Below are 16,857 nucleotides of genomic sequence, written 5' to 3'. Positions count from 1 at the left end.
CACATAAACCAGGGAACTGTTCGTCATGCCTAACTCTAGCCAAGCAGTGTTAAATGTGAAGGCCTGTGCAGAGTAGCAGGCAGATGCTAGAACTTTTGTTTTGAAATCAGTGTTCAGATACTGAAATATTCTTAGAAACTATATTGTAAATCAGGTCTTCATAATGTGATTCCTACATCTCGTTTAAACAGAGTTTATCATTCTTACAAAGGATTATACCTCTATATTCATTTCAGTGTTTAAAGTCTAGGAAGGATCTAGACTGTCTGCCATATTGAGTAGGGGAGGAGGATCAGTGCTCTGAAACATGCAGCATATACAGATCATGGGCTTTGAAATCAGACCCCTGTATATTCCTCTCAGCTGCTCTACTTATACTCATATCCTTGGGAAAACTGCTTAACCTTTGTAAGACTCAATTTTATTATCTCTAAAAATGAGGATACTAAGTTTATTGTGGGGATTAAATGAAAATGCATATAAAATCCTTGACACAGTGTCTGGCATATGGTAAACAGAGCCTAATGAAATCCCAGGCATTGAAGATGCTCAAGCGAAATCTGTATGACCTGGCATGATTGTGGCAGTTGGGTTTCATGTTCTGAATAATGCTTGAAAGTCTTAACATAAGATTCTGCAACTTTATAAAATGTGTATATATTTATTATCAGCTGTGTTGTGAATGACCCTTATCTAGTATTTAGCTATTAATAATAAGTAAAAATTTTTTTAATTCTTAAAATTAGCAATGTTTCTCAGATTTCTCTTCTCCATCAATGATTCTGAAAGATACCAAAGATGTTCTTTTGACCTTGAGTTTCAAACTTCATTTCAAAACTGAATTATTCTTATAAGAGACAAAAAGTTATTACTGTCTTAAACAGTATTGTAATATTTGGTATAAGTATCTTAATTTGAAAGCTTTGATAAACAAGTTTCTTGAAAGTAATCGTCTCTGTTGTCTCTTCATCCTTTTTCCCAGTCTCGGTTTCAGCATTATCACCTTTTCCTCTTTATGTTTCTTTTCTTCGTCATTCAGTCACTCAGTCATACCCGATTCTTTGTGACCCCGTGGACTGCAGCACACCAGGCTTCTCTGTTGTTCACCATCTCCCAGTGTTTGCTCAGACTCACATCCATTGAGTCGGTAATGCCATCCAACTGCCTTATCCTCTGCAGTTAACATCAATCACTTGCCAGCTATGGTACTGACAGCCTTATAAATCTGGCCTAAAAAAAAGGGGGCTTCCAAGGTGTTTCAGTGGTAAAGAACCCACCTGCCAGTGCAGGAAACACAGGGTTGATCCCTGGGTCTGTAAGATCCTCTGCAGAGGGTGGCAACCCACTCCAGTATTCTTGCCTGGGAAATCTCATGGACCAAGGAGCCTGGCAGGCTACAGCCCATGGAGTCACAAAAGAGTGGGACACGACTTAGTGAACAACAAAAAAGGTAAACCTGTAGCAGTGAAAAGATAAGCAAGTGGTCTAAAGTAGACGTGTGAGTTAACAGTAAGCCCTTCCATTCTCATTCCTTTATACCTCTATTTTATTCTCCTTTATTATTAAGAGAATAATTTTCTGTTTACTGGTTTAGAACTGTACAGTGGCTTCTTTTGTTCTGTGTGTTTTTCAAAGTGTAGATAGGTAATGAATTATGTGGAGGGAAATGAGATTTGTTTTTGTAATTTTTTAGAATGGCTAAATGATAGGGTCACTACTGGGTGACTGAACAACAACAAAATGATAGAATCTAAAACGGAAATGAGTAAAACTATGATTACATTTACTAAGGTTTTATATAGAACTTATAAAAAATAATTTTGTCTCTGAGTGCTCATTACCTTACATTTGTCTCAGACTTTGTAATCTTATAGAAGTGTCTAAAGTAATATACTAACCTACAATATTTACAGACTCATTTAAGCATTCCTTATTATGTAAATTACATTTTAAATGAATACTTCAACTAATTTAACTTTTTTTGCCCATTGATTTTTATTTTTTGTAAAGCTTAGTTGAAAAAGTTGTTTTTAATTTTATATTGTTCAACATAAAGGAGGAAAGAAGTCAAGTCAAAAAAAAGAAAAGATAAAGCCAAAAAAGATTCCGAAGAGTCAACACACAAAAAATCCAGATTATCTTCTGTAGAAGAGACCTCTAAGACAAAGGATAAAGGTAAATGGGAATTAAAATATAATATTTATTCATATTTCTGAACATAAAGGATAATCTGCTATATGTCTTAAATTAAGAATTTAGTGAATGCATTTACAATTCTGTTTTATAGTATTTGAAAGGAAACTGGTTGGAGAATTTAGAGACAAATTTATAGTAACTTATAGAAGTTTCAAGAACAAGGTTGGTTTTGATTCATTTTTGCAAATGGTATAATATTGTAACAGCACTCTGATTTCTGGATTTGTTATAGACCTGTTACATTACGCAAGTTATTGAATTTCTTGAGTTTTACTTTCCCCATATACCTACATAGTAATGATGTGACTACCTGGTTTCTGTACTGCTGGTGCTTACGGTGAAGAATCAAAGAACGTGAAAGGCATTTTGAACACTGTAAATCAGTACATAATCTATAAGTCAGTATAAAATTATAGCATTGTGATTTCAATTATCATGGTCTGTTTGGTTTTTCTCCCTAGCTAATGGGCTTCTTGAAATGATAGAGATTGATATGTATGTGTCCTCAGCCTAACATGGTATTGTGCACATACAGTTAGTAAGTAATTGTTAAATTCAAATCCAAGTCAACTGCTTACTTGTTCCTCAGCAGTCCTTAAGCTGTGCCTTAGTTTAGGCAGTGGTCATGATAATTGTACCTTAGCTCAGATAATGTATGTAAGCCGTTTGCATAGTACTTGGTACATAGTTATTATGAAGGCTGCTGTGGGTTGTTTTCTCAGCCCATAATAGAGTCAAATTAACTGTAACTTAGAGTGAATTGGATTAAATTAGGTAGGTAATGGTAGATTGAATTAAATTCCAGCCAGTGTTAACATAATACTTGAACAAGAGAGGGCTCCCTTGCTCCAGTTCTGAAGATCATTAGACATGTTATATCCTTATGCACATCTTTTCCTTCCAACATGTCATGATACGTTCAAACATATAGTATTGCCAAGTTTTAGACTTGGTAAAATTGATAGATGATGAGAAGAAAAATACTGGTATTCTACTGTTTATTGAGAAATGGTATTGAAACAGAATGTCTTTTTTGTCTATAAATCATGTTCTAAACTTCAAAATAAATTTTAATTAATAAATGTGAGAATCTCATTTGAGATTTAAAAGTGTTTTATTTATCCTCCTGTTCCAGTAAAATATTTAATGTATTCTACTTGAGGATTTTGTAACGTTGACTGTTACAGAAAATGTTTATGTCATAATATGACATCATGTTAGTCATTGAATATTCCAAATTAAAGAATTAATTCCTACAATGTACAGTTTATTCAGTACCTCCAAAACAGGTAATTACGTAGCTGGATACTTACGACTAAGGATGAGGTTGCATCCCTCAAGTTACATATTTATGTGATCTTCCTTAGAAGATGTTTTTCCTTTAGTGTTCTGTATTTCAGTAGCTGATACGTCTGTTAACCTAAAAGTTATTATCAGAAGTCTGGAAATTATCCTTGTGTGTGTCAGTTGCTCAGTTGTGTCCAACTGTTTGCAACCCCACGGGCTCTAGCCTGCCAGAGTCCTCTCTCCATGTTTATGTAAATCCCGTCAGTTTTATCCCAGGTTATGTATTTCTCAAGTTTTCTCTGCTCTCGTCCAAACTAACCAAGTTTCTCATCCAGGCTACTACTATATTATCCTTACTGTTTCCACCACTGTCTTGTCATCCCACCTCCCTTTCCTTAATCCATTCTCCATCTAGCAGTGATTTCCTATTGTTCTTAAGATATAACCAACATCTGGACAAAGCCCAAAGGCTCTAAATGATCTAGCGTACAAGGCTTGTTTCTCACTACTCGTCATGTTACTTTCACACTCCACCCACATAGCCTTTCAATTTCTAGAAAATGCCAAACTTCTTTACATTTAAGGACTGCATAGTTGCTGCTTCCTTTCTCTCTAAAACCTCGAGGCCCATCCTAACTCATCCTTCAGTTCTAAGCTTAAATGTCACTTCTTCAGGGATCCTTCTCTAACCACGAATCTAAATTAGGACTCCCATTTATAATGCTGTCACAACCCTAGAACTTTTCCCTCATTACACATATGACAATTACATAAAAGCACAAGAGAGCAGGAATTCTGTCTGCTGTGTTCATTGCTCTATCCCCAGCACCCCACTAGCACATGTTAGGTATAATTAATAAAGAATAAGGAAATGAAACATTTTGAAGACAGAAAACCCAAGCAAAGCAGAATTGAGACATCTTACTTGTTTACTCTTTATATGGACATCTTTGATAGAGGGTATAGGATATAGTTCTTTCTTTTTCAGCTTTGGTATGAAGCAGAAAATGACAAAATTTTATCAAACTTTAGGAGGAGCATATAAACCTCTTTAATTTTTTGATATTTGTGATTGATCATCTGTAACTAAGTCAGTCTTGATGTGATACTTTCTTGCCAGGCCACCTTAATTTGTCCCAAACTTGAATCAGTTCAGTTCAGTTCAGTTGCTCAGTCGTGTCCGACTCTTTGCAACCCCCTGAATCGCAGCACGCCAGGCCTCCCTGTCCATCACCATCTTCCGGAGTTCACTCAGACTCACGTCCATCGAGGCTGTGATGCCATCCAGCCATCTCATCCTCAGTCGTCCCCTTCTCCTCCTGCCCCCAGTCCCTCCCAGCATCAGAGTCTTTTCCAATGAGTCAACTCTTCGCATGAGGTGGCCAAAGTACTGGAGCTTCAGCTTTAGCATCATTCCTTCAAAAGAAATCCCAGGGCTGATCTCCTTCACGATGGACTGGTTGGATCTCCTTGCAGTCCAAGGGACTCTCAAGAGTCTTCTCCAACACCACAGTTCAAAAGCATCAGTTTTTCGGCGCTCAGCCTTCTTCACAGTCCAACTCTCACATCCATACATGACCACAGGAAAAACCGTAGCCTTGACTAGACGCATCTTAGTCGGCAAAGTAATGTCTCTGCTTTTGAATATACTATCTAGGTTGGTCATAACTTTTCTTCCAAGGAGTAAGCGTCTTTTAATTTCATGGCTGCAGTCACCATCTGCAGTGATTTTGGAGCCCCCCGCCCCCCAAAAAAAGTCTGACACTGTTTCCAGTGTTTCCCCATCTATTTCCCATGAAGTGATGGGACCGGATGCCATGATCTTCGTTTTGTGAATGTTGAGCTTTAAGCCAACTTTTTCACTCTTCTCTTTCACTTTCATCAAGAGGCTTTTTAGCTCCTCTTCACTTTCTGCCATAAGGGTGGTGTCATCTGCATATCTGAGGTTATTGATGTATATCCCAGCAATCTTGATTCCAGCTTGTGCTTCTTCCAGTCCAGCATTTCTCATGATGTACTCTGCATAGAAGTTAAATAAGCAGGGTGACAATATACAGCCTTGCTGTACTTCTTTTCCTATTTGGAACCAGTCTGTTGTTCCATGTCCAGTTCTAACTGTTGCTTCCTGACCTGCATACAGGTTTCTTAAGAGGCAGGTCAGGTGATCTGGTATTCCCACCTCTCTCAGAATTTTCCACAGTTGATTGTGATCCAAACAGTCAAAGGCTTTGGCATAGTCAATAAAGCAGAAATAGCTGTTTTTCTGGAACTGTCTTGCTTTTTCCATGATCCAGCGGATGTTGGCAATTTGATCTCTGGTTCCTCTGCCTTTTCTAAAACCAGCTTGAACATAAGGGAGTTCATGGTTCACGTATTGCTGAAGCCTGGCTTGGAGAATTTTGAGCATTACTTTACTAGCATGTGAGATGAGTGCACTTGTGCAGTAGTTTGAGCATTCTTTGTCATTACCTTTCTTTGGAATTGGAATGAAAACTGACCTTTTCCAGTCCGGTGGCCACTGCTGAGTTTTCCAAATTTGCTGGCATATTGAGTGCAGCACTTTCACAGCATCATCTTTCAGGATTTGAAACAGCTCAACTGGAATTCCATCACCTCCACTAGCTTTGGTCATAGTGATGCTTTCTAAGGCCCACTTGACTTCACATTCCAGGATGTCTGGCTCTAGATTAGTGATCACATCATCATGATTATCTGGGTCGTGAAGATCTTTTTTGTACAGTTCTTCCGTGTATTCTTGCCACCTCTTCTTAATATCTTCTGCTTCTGTTAGGTCCATACCATTTCTGTCCTTTATCGAGCCCATCTTTGCATGAAATGTTCCCTTGGTATCTCTAATTTTCTTGAAGAGATCTCTAGTCTTTCCCATTCTGTTGTTTTCCTCTATTTCTGTGCATTGATCGCTGAAGAAGGCTTTCTTATCTCTTCTTGCTATTCTTTGAAACTCTGCATTCAGATGCTTATATCTTTCCTTTCTCCTTTGCTTTTCACCTCTCTTCTTTTCACAGCTATTTGTAAGGCCTCCCCAGACAGCCATTTTGCTTTTTTTCATTTCTTTTCCATGGGGATGGTCTTGATCCCTGTCTCCTGTGCAGTGTCACGAACTTCATTCCATACTTCATCAGGCACTCTATCTATCAGATCTAGGCCCTTAAATCTATTTCTCACTTCCACTGTATAATCATAAGGGATTTGATTTAGGTCATATCTGAATGGTCTAGTGGTTTTCCCTACTTTCTTCAATTTGAGTCTGAATTTGGTAATAAGGAGTTCATGATCTGAGCCACAGTCAGCTCCAGGTCTTGTTTTTGTTGACTGTATAGAGCTTCTCCATCTTTGCCTGCAAAGAATATAATCAATCTGATTTTATGTTGACCATCTGGTGATGTCCATGTGTAGAGTCTTCTCTTGTGTTGTTGGAAGAGGGTGTTTGCTATGACCAGTGCATTTTCTTGGCCAAACTCTATTAGTCTTTGCCCTGCTTCATTCCACATTCCAAGGCCAAATTTGCCTGTTACTCTAGGTGTTTCTTGACTTCCTACTTTTGCATTCCAGTCCCCTATAATGAAAAGGACATCTTTTTTGGGTGTTAGTTCTAAAAGGTCTTGTAGTCCTTCATAAAACCGTTCAACTTCAGTTTCTTTAGCGTTACTGGTTGGGGCATAGACTTGGATAACTGTGATATTGAATGGTTTGCCTTGGAGACGAACAGAGATCATTCTGTCGTTTTGAGATTGCATCCAAGTACTGCATTTCGGACTCTTTTGTTGACCATGATGGCTACTCCATTTCTTCTGAGGGATTCCTGCCTGCAGTAGTAGATGTAATGGTCATCTGAGTTAAATTCACCCATTCCAGTCCATTTTAGTTTGCTGATTCCTAGAATGTCGACGTTCACCCTTGCCAAATAGTAATTAATAAATGCTTAATATCTCAGCTGCCTTTGGACTGCTAACATTCCTCCAAACAATCTACTTTCTTGACTTTTCTTCCTGTCTTTTTGGTCTCTCCCCAGATGTTTTAGACTGTAGTTTCTCCTCAGTCTTACCCTTAGGTGTTGGAATTACTCAGGGCTCTTACAGACCTTTTTTCTCTCTGTTCTCCCTGTGTGATCCTGTCAACTCCCATAATTCGGGTTACCATCATACAGAATGTTAAATAGGTAAATGGGTAGATAATTGGATGGCTAGATAGCGGAACCAACAGATAGAGAAAGTGTAAGAAAGATCAATAACTGGACTTTGAGGACCAGTCTTCTTTGGCAGGTATGAACACAAAGGGATATTTAGGTAAACTCTCTTGGCAGAAAGTTCAAGATCTTAATCTTCCACCTCCACCCTGCCCCCAAGATAGTTCCTTGAGTAGGCCTTGTCTGATTCCTTTCACTCTACTTTTCCAGGCAAGGCTAGTTCCCTGTTAGCACATTCTGATAGCACCCTGCACTCTCCTTTAGAAATACATAACACTCTTGGAATAATTTATTTTCTGTTAAGGAAAGGACTATGTGACTTACTTAATTCTTTCTCCCCAGTTTCTAAGCACAGTGCTTGAGTGAGTCAGTGAAGTCAGCCAATTTCTGTGTTGCAGGGAACATCAGAAATCAGCCCTGGAAATCATGATTGAAAAGATATTCTGTGGTTTTGCCTTTTAAAATATGGTCCTCTGCATTGTCATCACTTGGGAGCTTGTTAGAAATGTATAACCTCAGACCCTTGCAGATCTCCTGAATTACAGTTGACTTCAAGTTCCCAGGATGACTCATATGCACAATAAAGTCTGAGATGCTCTGCTCTTTATCAGGTACTTGTTCTGCTTTAGCTTCAACACCTCCAGCGGAAAAGAACCCATTATCCAAAATATTCCTTTACATTTCAGATAGTTGTAATTGCTAGCAGGTTTTTCTTAACATTTAGTCCAAACCTACAACTTCTTCCTTTTAGTTGCAACTGTGTGGCATTTTTAAGATAATAGACACTTGGAAGCAGGTATCATGTTCCTTACATGTCAGAGAAAATGACAGAGGATGTTTCTTTTGCTACAGGAAGGCTAACCATGTTTTTATTTGTTTTTTGATGACTGGGAAATGAATAGGAGTAAAGACACAATAACATAAAGCACTTGCGGCAGTCCAGGCCTTGACTTTCTTTGGAATCTTTATCCTGTGTCTCTCACACCCTCTTGTCTGGCCTTAAGGGATCATTTGTGTGACAGCTTGGACTAATTATGAGATCTACCCAGAGAGGTGGGCTTCCCTGAAAGCTCAGTTGATAAAGAATCCTCCTGCAATACAGGAAACCCCAGTTCAGTTCCTCGGTCAGGAAGATCTGCTGGAGAAGGGATAGGCTACCCACCCCAGTATTCTTGGGCTTCCCTTGTGGCTCAGCTAGTAAATAATTTGTCCTCAATGAGGGAGACCTGGGTTCGATCCCTGGGATGGGAAAATCCCCTGGAGAAGGGAAAGACTACCCCCTCCAATATTCTGGCCTGGAGAATTCCATGGACGGTATAGGCCATGGGGTTGCAAAGAATCAAACACAACTGAACGACTTTGACTTTCATCCAGAGGGGTTGGAGGAATTGTTACTCTCCATCTGTTATGTTCTTTTTTGACTTAGTAGCCTTCAGAAATATTTCCCCTGAGGTCTTCCAGCAGGACACTGTATATATAATGATAATTTTTTTTTAATTAATACATCATCAGTACTTTTCTATTTCTCTCACTGGGTAACCATTATGGAACTCAAATGTTGTTTTATGATATAATTTTTTGTGTGATTTTCAATTACTGTGAATTCTTGCCTGCATATGATCTGCAAAAAAGTACTAAGAAAAACTATTTATTTGTAAACTGCTCTTGGATGTTGAAAATCTATAGATAAAATATTTGTTATGTTGTAGGTAATCTATGAGCTTTTCCCCCACTAGCAACATGAGATATTTCTTATAGGTGTTTATTATTTTTTAAGTTTTATGCTAGGTATTCCGTCCTGTACAAGAGCTTAAAATACCCCTGCCTAAAAGGACCTAACATTTTAATTAGGGAGATAAGTCAAAGGAACAGGGAAGATTAGAAGACAGTGAAGTGCTTTCCTGCAAGACTATAAAGTAAAGTTTACTAGACTATAAAGTTGACTAGAAAGTAAACTAGACTACTCACAAGAATTCTGGTTATAGCTGTGGCTGTTACACCACTGCAAAGTGATTCTTGACAAAACAGTGCTGGTTTGTTTTAATCACATTCATTTTTTGTTTTTCCCAGCGCATTCATCCTCAGTGAAATCAGAAAGTTCTGTCAACAGTAAGTATCAAGTTCTCATTTAATAAAAATATATAGATTCAAGTTATTTGCAATTTGTGTTTCCCACAAACTGTGACTTGTCCTATAATTTTTTTTCCTACTGTGTGAGAAAAATCATAGGAAAAAACCAAAAGTGTATTTCTTCCCCAAATTAAATCATTTAAAAGTTTCTGATTTCAAGTATAGAAGAGCACAATTTTTTTTTTTTCAGTAAGTAGAGTGGATACACATTTTGATTTCACATTATAGAGTGTGAAGGAAGAGAACCAAAGGGATAAGATTGGGACAGAAAAAGAATTTGGGGAGATGGATTCACATTTAAGTAATGTTGCTTATATTGCACAAGAATGAGTGATCTCTCCTTTGGTGATTTTGATTAATCAAATTAAATATCTCTGTTTTGTGCATAGAAAGCAGAATGTTAGCAACTCGTTGTTACTGGTCAATTTTTTAATAAATCCTACAGTTTTCACCAGATTGGATTTCATTGAATATTTGCTACAAATTTATTATTGTTTTTTTCCCTGCAGCATTCCAAAAAGTATTCACAATGGTTTACAATAAAATAAGATTTTTTATAAAGATGAAATCAAAATAATGGAAAAATAAGGTAGCATAGGAAAATAAAGCTAGAGGTAAATTTAATACAGAGAATTGTTTACCAAAAAGCCTTGCATAATTGCAAAGGTAGATCACAAATTTGTCACTGTTCTTCCTAACAACCAAACCAAAGAAAGGAGAGTAGAATGATTAATTGTACCCATACAATATTAAAGAGAACTCACAGGGAGTTCAGCTTTTTCCAGGCAGTTTTGAGAGCAGAATCTCCTGTGGGTTCATAAAAGGGGGCATCCATTTGTATATAACAAACAATAATCTTGCATCTCAACAGTAATACAATCTCGAATTTTTCTTTAAGACCTTACAGTAAATAGGCTTAGGGTCTAAAAGTAAAATGTACTTCAATAGAATATCTAATTTATTTGATAGTATTTAGACGTATAGACACGTGGGCTCCTGTCTGTGGGGTCACACAGAGTCAGACACGACTGAAGCAACTTAGCAGCAGCAGAAGTATAGAAATTCAGAGATTTGAGACTTCCTGGCTTACTTGTAAATTTTTAAACTTAAGTTTTTTTTTCTGATTTTCAAGGAATATGTCTATGTGGCAAACTCAGGAAGTAACTACTGTAAATCCCACCTTTCAAATTAAGTATTAGCATTTTAGTATATAATTCTTAAGGGGAATTTTTAAGTGTTCAGTAATCAGAAATTTTTTTAAATAAAATTTTTAAGATATTCATTGTTTAAAAATTTACTGAAGAGGGAGATATCAGTGGAGGCATTGCTCTAGTTTAGGAATACAACATATTCTTTATAAATTATTTTGCTAACACCATTTTGTTTTCAACATTTTTGAAGTGTCGTAAAGCAATGATACTTCCTTTCTTTTCATGTCAATCCTAATCTATACGTAGCTTCCTCTTCTAAATTAGGTTAAGTTTTCTGACAATGTATAGAACATAGCCAGGCATGTTAAGCTATCTGAGGATGGGGTAGTAAGTATATATATTTTTAGAAAGCATAACAAGTTAAAATGGCAAAATTTCTAGTTTTTGCCTATTTCCAACTATACATTGCGGTTAGAGGTGTGAAGTCCAATTTAATGTAGAAAAAAAGATTGTCCTTTTCCAATTCCAGTTTTTCATTATTAATCTTTGGGGGAAAGGTCTTTACTTGCCATTTATATTCATTCTTTCAGTTTGTCTTCATTCCTTCTCCCTCCCGCTGCCCTCCCCCCACCTCCCCCAGCTCTCCAAATCCCCCATTTCCCAGAAAGTCTGTCAACTCTCCTCAGCTAGGTCAGACTTCTAGTGGTAGGGAGAATACTGTGGTCTGTCTGAACAATATCTGCCTTATCTTGGTTCTTGAAGTAGTACCATTTCAAATAGGAGACAGGCACCTTGTTAGGGTTTGTCAAACCCAGATATCTTCTCAGGTCATTAGTGACCTGTCTTAGGTGGTTTTGGCAATTTTGGAACTCAAATTTTTCTGTTTCTGTATTTCATTTCCATTTGGGAAATATTGAGTTACCCTTTTACCCCCATGTAACATATTGATGTTAAAACCAAGTCTGAAAAGAAAAGCCCAGTTTCTATAGGGAAAAAGAATTTTAACTTGCTTTTGTTAATTGTCTTAATCGCAAGTGGTTGTGTACCACATTTAATTTTAGTAATGGACACATAATATCCCATTTTGTAGATAAAAGCAAGACCCAGAGAATTTACATAAATTGCCTAAGGTCAGATAGCTGGTAAATGGCAGAGCTATGATTAAACACAGGTTTATAACACCAGAGTGTATGTCCTTTTACCTATATCATCAGTAACTTTCATCAGTGAAGTAAGTCCACTCTTTATACCCCCGTTTTGACACATATATTATACAAATTCACATTAAATGATTTGATCTGTGTCTCAGTTCTATCTGTAAAATGGGTGTAAAGAGGCTTGACGTCACTGGATTATTATCAGAGTCAAGTGAAATAACAGACATGTAAAGCATGTTCTGTTAAAAAGTATGTCTTTGATAACTTGTAGCTATTATTGTTATATCACAGAAAAAGAAAATACTGGACATTAGATTTTGTGTTTGTTTTCTGCAGTAGGTCGGATCAAAAGTCTGTGAAAAGTCTGACCTGTCCATTGTTTTCATAGTTAGAGACTTGCCACTTCTTCAGTAAGCTGAGTTATTTAGGTATATAATATTCAGAAAAACCAAGATGATGGTCTTGCTTTTATTATTCAGAGCATGTAGGGGAAAATTATATGCAGTTTGCATTACATTCTAAAGGGAACATTGAAAACTTAAAGCAGGTCAAGAATAGAACAACCAGCATTGCCAGAACTTGAAATGTTTTTATAGGAACAAGGCTGAAGATGTTTAGCTTAGAAAAAAGTGAAGAGGAAGGGGTAAGGAGGTAGACATAGAAACTGTAGATATTTGCAAGACTGCTACTATGTAGGAGACTTATTTTTGGTGGCTGCTTGGCAGAACTAGAGTCTGTGGATAAAAATAGCCCATGGACAGATTTTTGCCTTAATTTAAGGCAAAACTTGTCAATTAGAACTATCTGAAGAATGGAATGGAGGGATGGGCTGCTTCAGGAAGCAGTGAGGTGTTTAAGTATAGATTAAACAGCCACTTGTTACGGGAGTTATTACACTAAGATGTTCATTCATTGGTAAAGAGGTGGACCTCCAAGCTCCCCTTCCAACACAGAATTGGTGACTTAAATTGTGATCGCCACTTGCCAATAATTACTGTGCAGATTTGATGCTGACACAAATGCAAGCATATGTTGCCCAGTCTTCTAATTGTTATTTCCTTATCAACACCTTTCCCACTTCTGGCAGGTTGTAGCAGTTATCAAAGAAATGATTTGTAGTTTCTGTCACCCTCAGGGAACTAGGTATTTTAGATTCATGTGTGTGTCTGTGTGTGTATATGCACATCAGCTCAATTGGGTCCAACTTTTGCAGCCCCATGGGCTGTAGCCCTCAAGGTTCCTCTGTCCATGGAATTTTCCAGGCAAAAATACTGGAGTGGGTTGCCATTTCCTACTCCTGGGGATCTTCCCGACCCAGGGATCGAACCCAAGTCTCTTGCTTCTCCTGCATTGGCAGGCAGTTTCTTTACCACTAGCACCACCTGGGAAGCCCTCATAGGGCTAAAAGGGACCTTCAGTCTTGTAGAATTTGATTCTCTCAGACTTTATTTTTTGGGGCTCCAAAATCACTGCAGATGGTGACTGCAGCCATGAAATTAAAAGACGCTTACTCCTTGGAAGAAAAGTTATGACCAATCTAGATAGTATATTCAAAAGCAGAGACATTACTTTGCCGACTAAGGTCAGTCTAGTCAAGGCTATGGTTTTTCCAGTGGTCATGTATGGATGTGAGAGTTGGACCGTGAAGAAGGCTGAGCACCGAAAAACTGATGCTTTTGAACTGTGGTGTTGGAGAAGACTCTTGAGAGTCCCTTGGACTGCAAGGAGATCCAACCAGTCCACCCTGAACGAGATCAACCCTGGGATTTCTTTGGAAGGAATGATGCTAAAGCTGAAGCTCCAGTACTTTGGCCACCTCATGCGAAGAGTTGGCTCATTGGAGAAGACTCTGATGCTGGGAGGGACTGGGGGCAGGAGGAGAAGGGACAACCGAGGATGAGATGGCTGGATGGCATCACAGCCTCGATGGACATGAGTCTGAGTGAACTCCGGGAGTTGGTGATAGACAGGGAGGCCTGGCGTGCTGCGATTCATGGGGTCGCAGAGAGTCGGACACGACTGAGCGACTGAACTGAAGTGAACTGAAGGATATTTGGTCACTTTTCAGCATGTCCTCTATCAAAGAGAGTTATTTTATAATGTTATTCTAAACCGATTGTATTTTTTTAGTAAAACTGGATTGTCTGATAGAAGAAAGCTGGTGTAGGAAAGCTTGCATATGATAAGTACTCTTGAGCGGGAACAAGAGAACAGCTGGTGGTAAGGCCTTTTGAAATTAGCTGTCCACTTTCAAAAGCCTGGTAGGTTTGTTCTCTGACATCATTAATAGGATAATACCATAAAGATAACTTTATTAGGCCTAATTAGTTTTTCTGTGCTTTTGTTAGCTCAGTTTCAGTTCAGTCGCTCAGTCGTGTACAACTATCTGCGACCCCATGAGCCTCCGCATGCCAGGCCTCGCCATCCATCACCAACTCCCGGAGTCCAGCCAAACCCATGTCCATTGAGTCGGTGATGCCATTCAACTATCTTATTCTCTGTCCTCCCCTTCTCCTCCTGCCCTCAATTTTTCCCAGCATCAGGGTCTTTTCAATGAGTCAGCTCTTTGCTGAAAGAGCCAAAGTATTGGAGTTTCAGCTTCAGCATCAGGCCTTCCAATGAACATCCAGGACTGATCTCCTTTAGGATGGACTGGTTGGATCTCCTTGTAGTCCAAGGGACACTCAAGAGTCTTCTCCAACACCACAGTTCAAAATCATCAATGAAAGAAAGCTCAGCTTTCTTTATAGTCCAACTCTCACATCCACACATGACCACTGGAAAAACCATAGCCTTGACTAGACAGACCTTTGTTGGCAAAGTAATGTCTCTGCTTTTTAATATGCTGTCTAGGTTGGTCATAATTTTCCTTCCAAGGAGTAAGCGTCTTTTAATTTCAGGGCTGCAGTCACCATCTGCAGTGATTTTGGAGCCCAGAAAAATAAAGTTAGTCACTGTTTCTACTGTTTCCCCATCTATTTCCCATGAAGTGATGGGACCGGATGCCACGATCTTCGTTTTCTGATTGTTGAGCTTTAAGCCAACTTTTTAACTCTGCTCTTTCACTTTAATCAAGAGGCTTTTTAGCTCCTCTTCACTTTCTGCCATAAGGGTGGTGTCATCTGCATATCTGAGGTTATTGATATTTCTCCCGGAAATCTTGATTCCAGCTTATGCTTCTTCAGCCCAGCATTTCTCATGATGTACTCTGCATAGAAGTTAAATAAGTAGGGTGATAGTATAGAGCCTTGATGTACTCCTTTTCCTATTTGGAACCAGTCTGTTTTCCATGTCCAGTTCTAACTGTTGCTTCTTGACCTGCATACAGGTTTCTCAAGAGGCAGGTCAGGTGGTCTGGTATTCCCATCTCTTTCAGAATTTTCCACAGTTTATTGTGATCCACACAGTCAAAGGCTTTGGCATAGTCAATAAAGCAGAACTAGATGTTTTTCTGGAACTCTTGCTTTCTCAATGATCCATCGAATGTTGGCAGTTTGATCTCTGGTTCCTCTGCCTTTTGTAAAACCACCTTGAACATCTGAAAGTTCACGGTTCATGTATTGGTGAAGCCTGGCTTGGAAAAGTTTGAGCATTACTTTACTAGCATGTGAGATGAGTGCAATTGTGCAGTAGTTTAAGCATTCTTTGGCATTGCCTTTCTTTGGGATTGGAATGAAAACTGACCTTTTCCAGTCCTGTGGCCACTGCTGAGTTTTCCAAATTTGCTGGCATATTGAGTGCAGCACTTTCACAGCATTATCTCTCAGGATTTGAAATTGCTCAACTGGAATTCCATCACCCCACTAGCTTTGTTCGTAGTGATACTTTCTAAGGCCCGCCTGACTTCACATTCCAGGATGTCTGGCTCTAGGTGAGTGATCACACCATTGTGATTATCTGTGTTGTGAAGATCTTTTTTGTTAGCTCAGTTAGTGAATTTTCATAAAAATAAAGAGCAGGAGACTTTTGTCTTTTTCGAATATGGTTTTGGGACATTGGCAGTTCCAGTGCTGGCTGTCATTGAGTTGGTGGTGCTAATGTTAAAGAACCTGCCTGCCAGTGCAGGAGACATGTGAATCAATAATATCTAATTAGTGGATTGCACTAGTGGTAAAGAATCCTCCTGCCAGTGCAGGAGAAGCAAGAGACTAGGGTTCGATCCCTGGGTCGGGAAGATCAGGGTTCGATCCCTGTGTCGGGAAGATCCCCTGGAGTAGGAAATGACAAAGCTTACTCCCAAAGCTTTATAATTTTATCATCTTTGTGTGTAAGTCATTAGAAGTACAACCCCTCCCCCTACCTTTTTTTTTTTTTTTTTTTCTGTTTTTGTTAGAATTTGTGCTAGAATCAGTTAGGACCAAAGTTCAGACACACATGTTGATTCAAGGATCAAAGTCCAACAGATAAAAGGCTAGAATCACTATGGCAAATCAATGCTGCTTATTTTTGTGTTGAGTTTAACTAAGGGACATTCTATGTCAACAAGACAAATTGGTGTCAGTTCTTTTCCAGACTAATGGTCATTATTGGAGAGGAATTATTTACTAGCATAATTATTTTGTGGCATATAATTTTATTGTCTCATGATATGTATTGCAGTATTTGATAATTTCTAGTTGATTAATATAGGGTGATTCATTTGAAACATCTGTTTTGTTATATTTAAAAAATACAAGTATCTATTGTTTTTACTGGTCTTTAAAGGTAATACATGATTATTATTTAAAAT

At 38.3% G+C, this 16,857-nt stretch overlaps 1 protein-coding gene across 11 annotated transcripts in view; it reads left to right on the top strand.

Annotated features, from left to right (window-relative positions):
* The window catches only part of LOC101105041 (protein FRA10AC1), a 40,890-nt gene that overhangs the window by 19,595 nt on the left and 4,438 nt on the right, over positions 1–16,857 (top strand). For 10 of the 11 annotated variants that reach the window (XM_042238941.2, XM_042238939.2, XM_012102578.5 and 7 more), the window contains 2 exons: positions 2,057–2,175; positions 9,761–9,799. In XM_042238941.2, the coding sequence (XP_042094875.1) occupies positions 2,057–2,175; positions 9,761–9,799 (158 nt within the window). Of the gene's footprint in view, positions 1–2,056; positions 2,176–8,088; positions 8,302–9,760; positions 9,800–16,857 lie in introns of all 11 variants that reach the window. The other variant, XR_006057670.2, reaches the window with a different exon arrangement.

The sequence above is a fragment of the Ovis aries genome, chromosome 22 (genome assembly GCF_016772045.2).
Source record: "Ovis aries strain OAR_USU_Benz2616 breed Rambouillet chromosome 22, ARS-UI_Ramb_v3.0, whole genome shotgun sequence".
Taxonomy (NCBI): Eukaryota; Metazoa; Chordata; class Mammalia; order Artiodactyla; family Bovidae; genus Ovis; species Ovis aries.
This window is presented reverse-complemented; position numbering and strand designations above follow the sequence as displayed.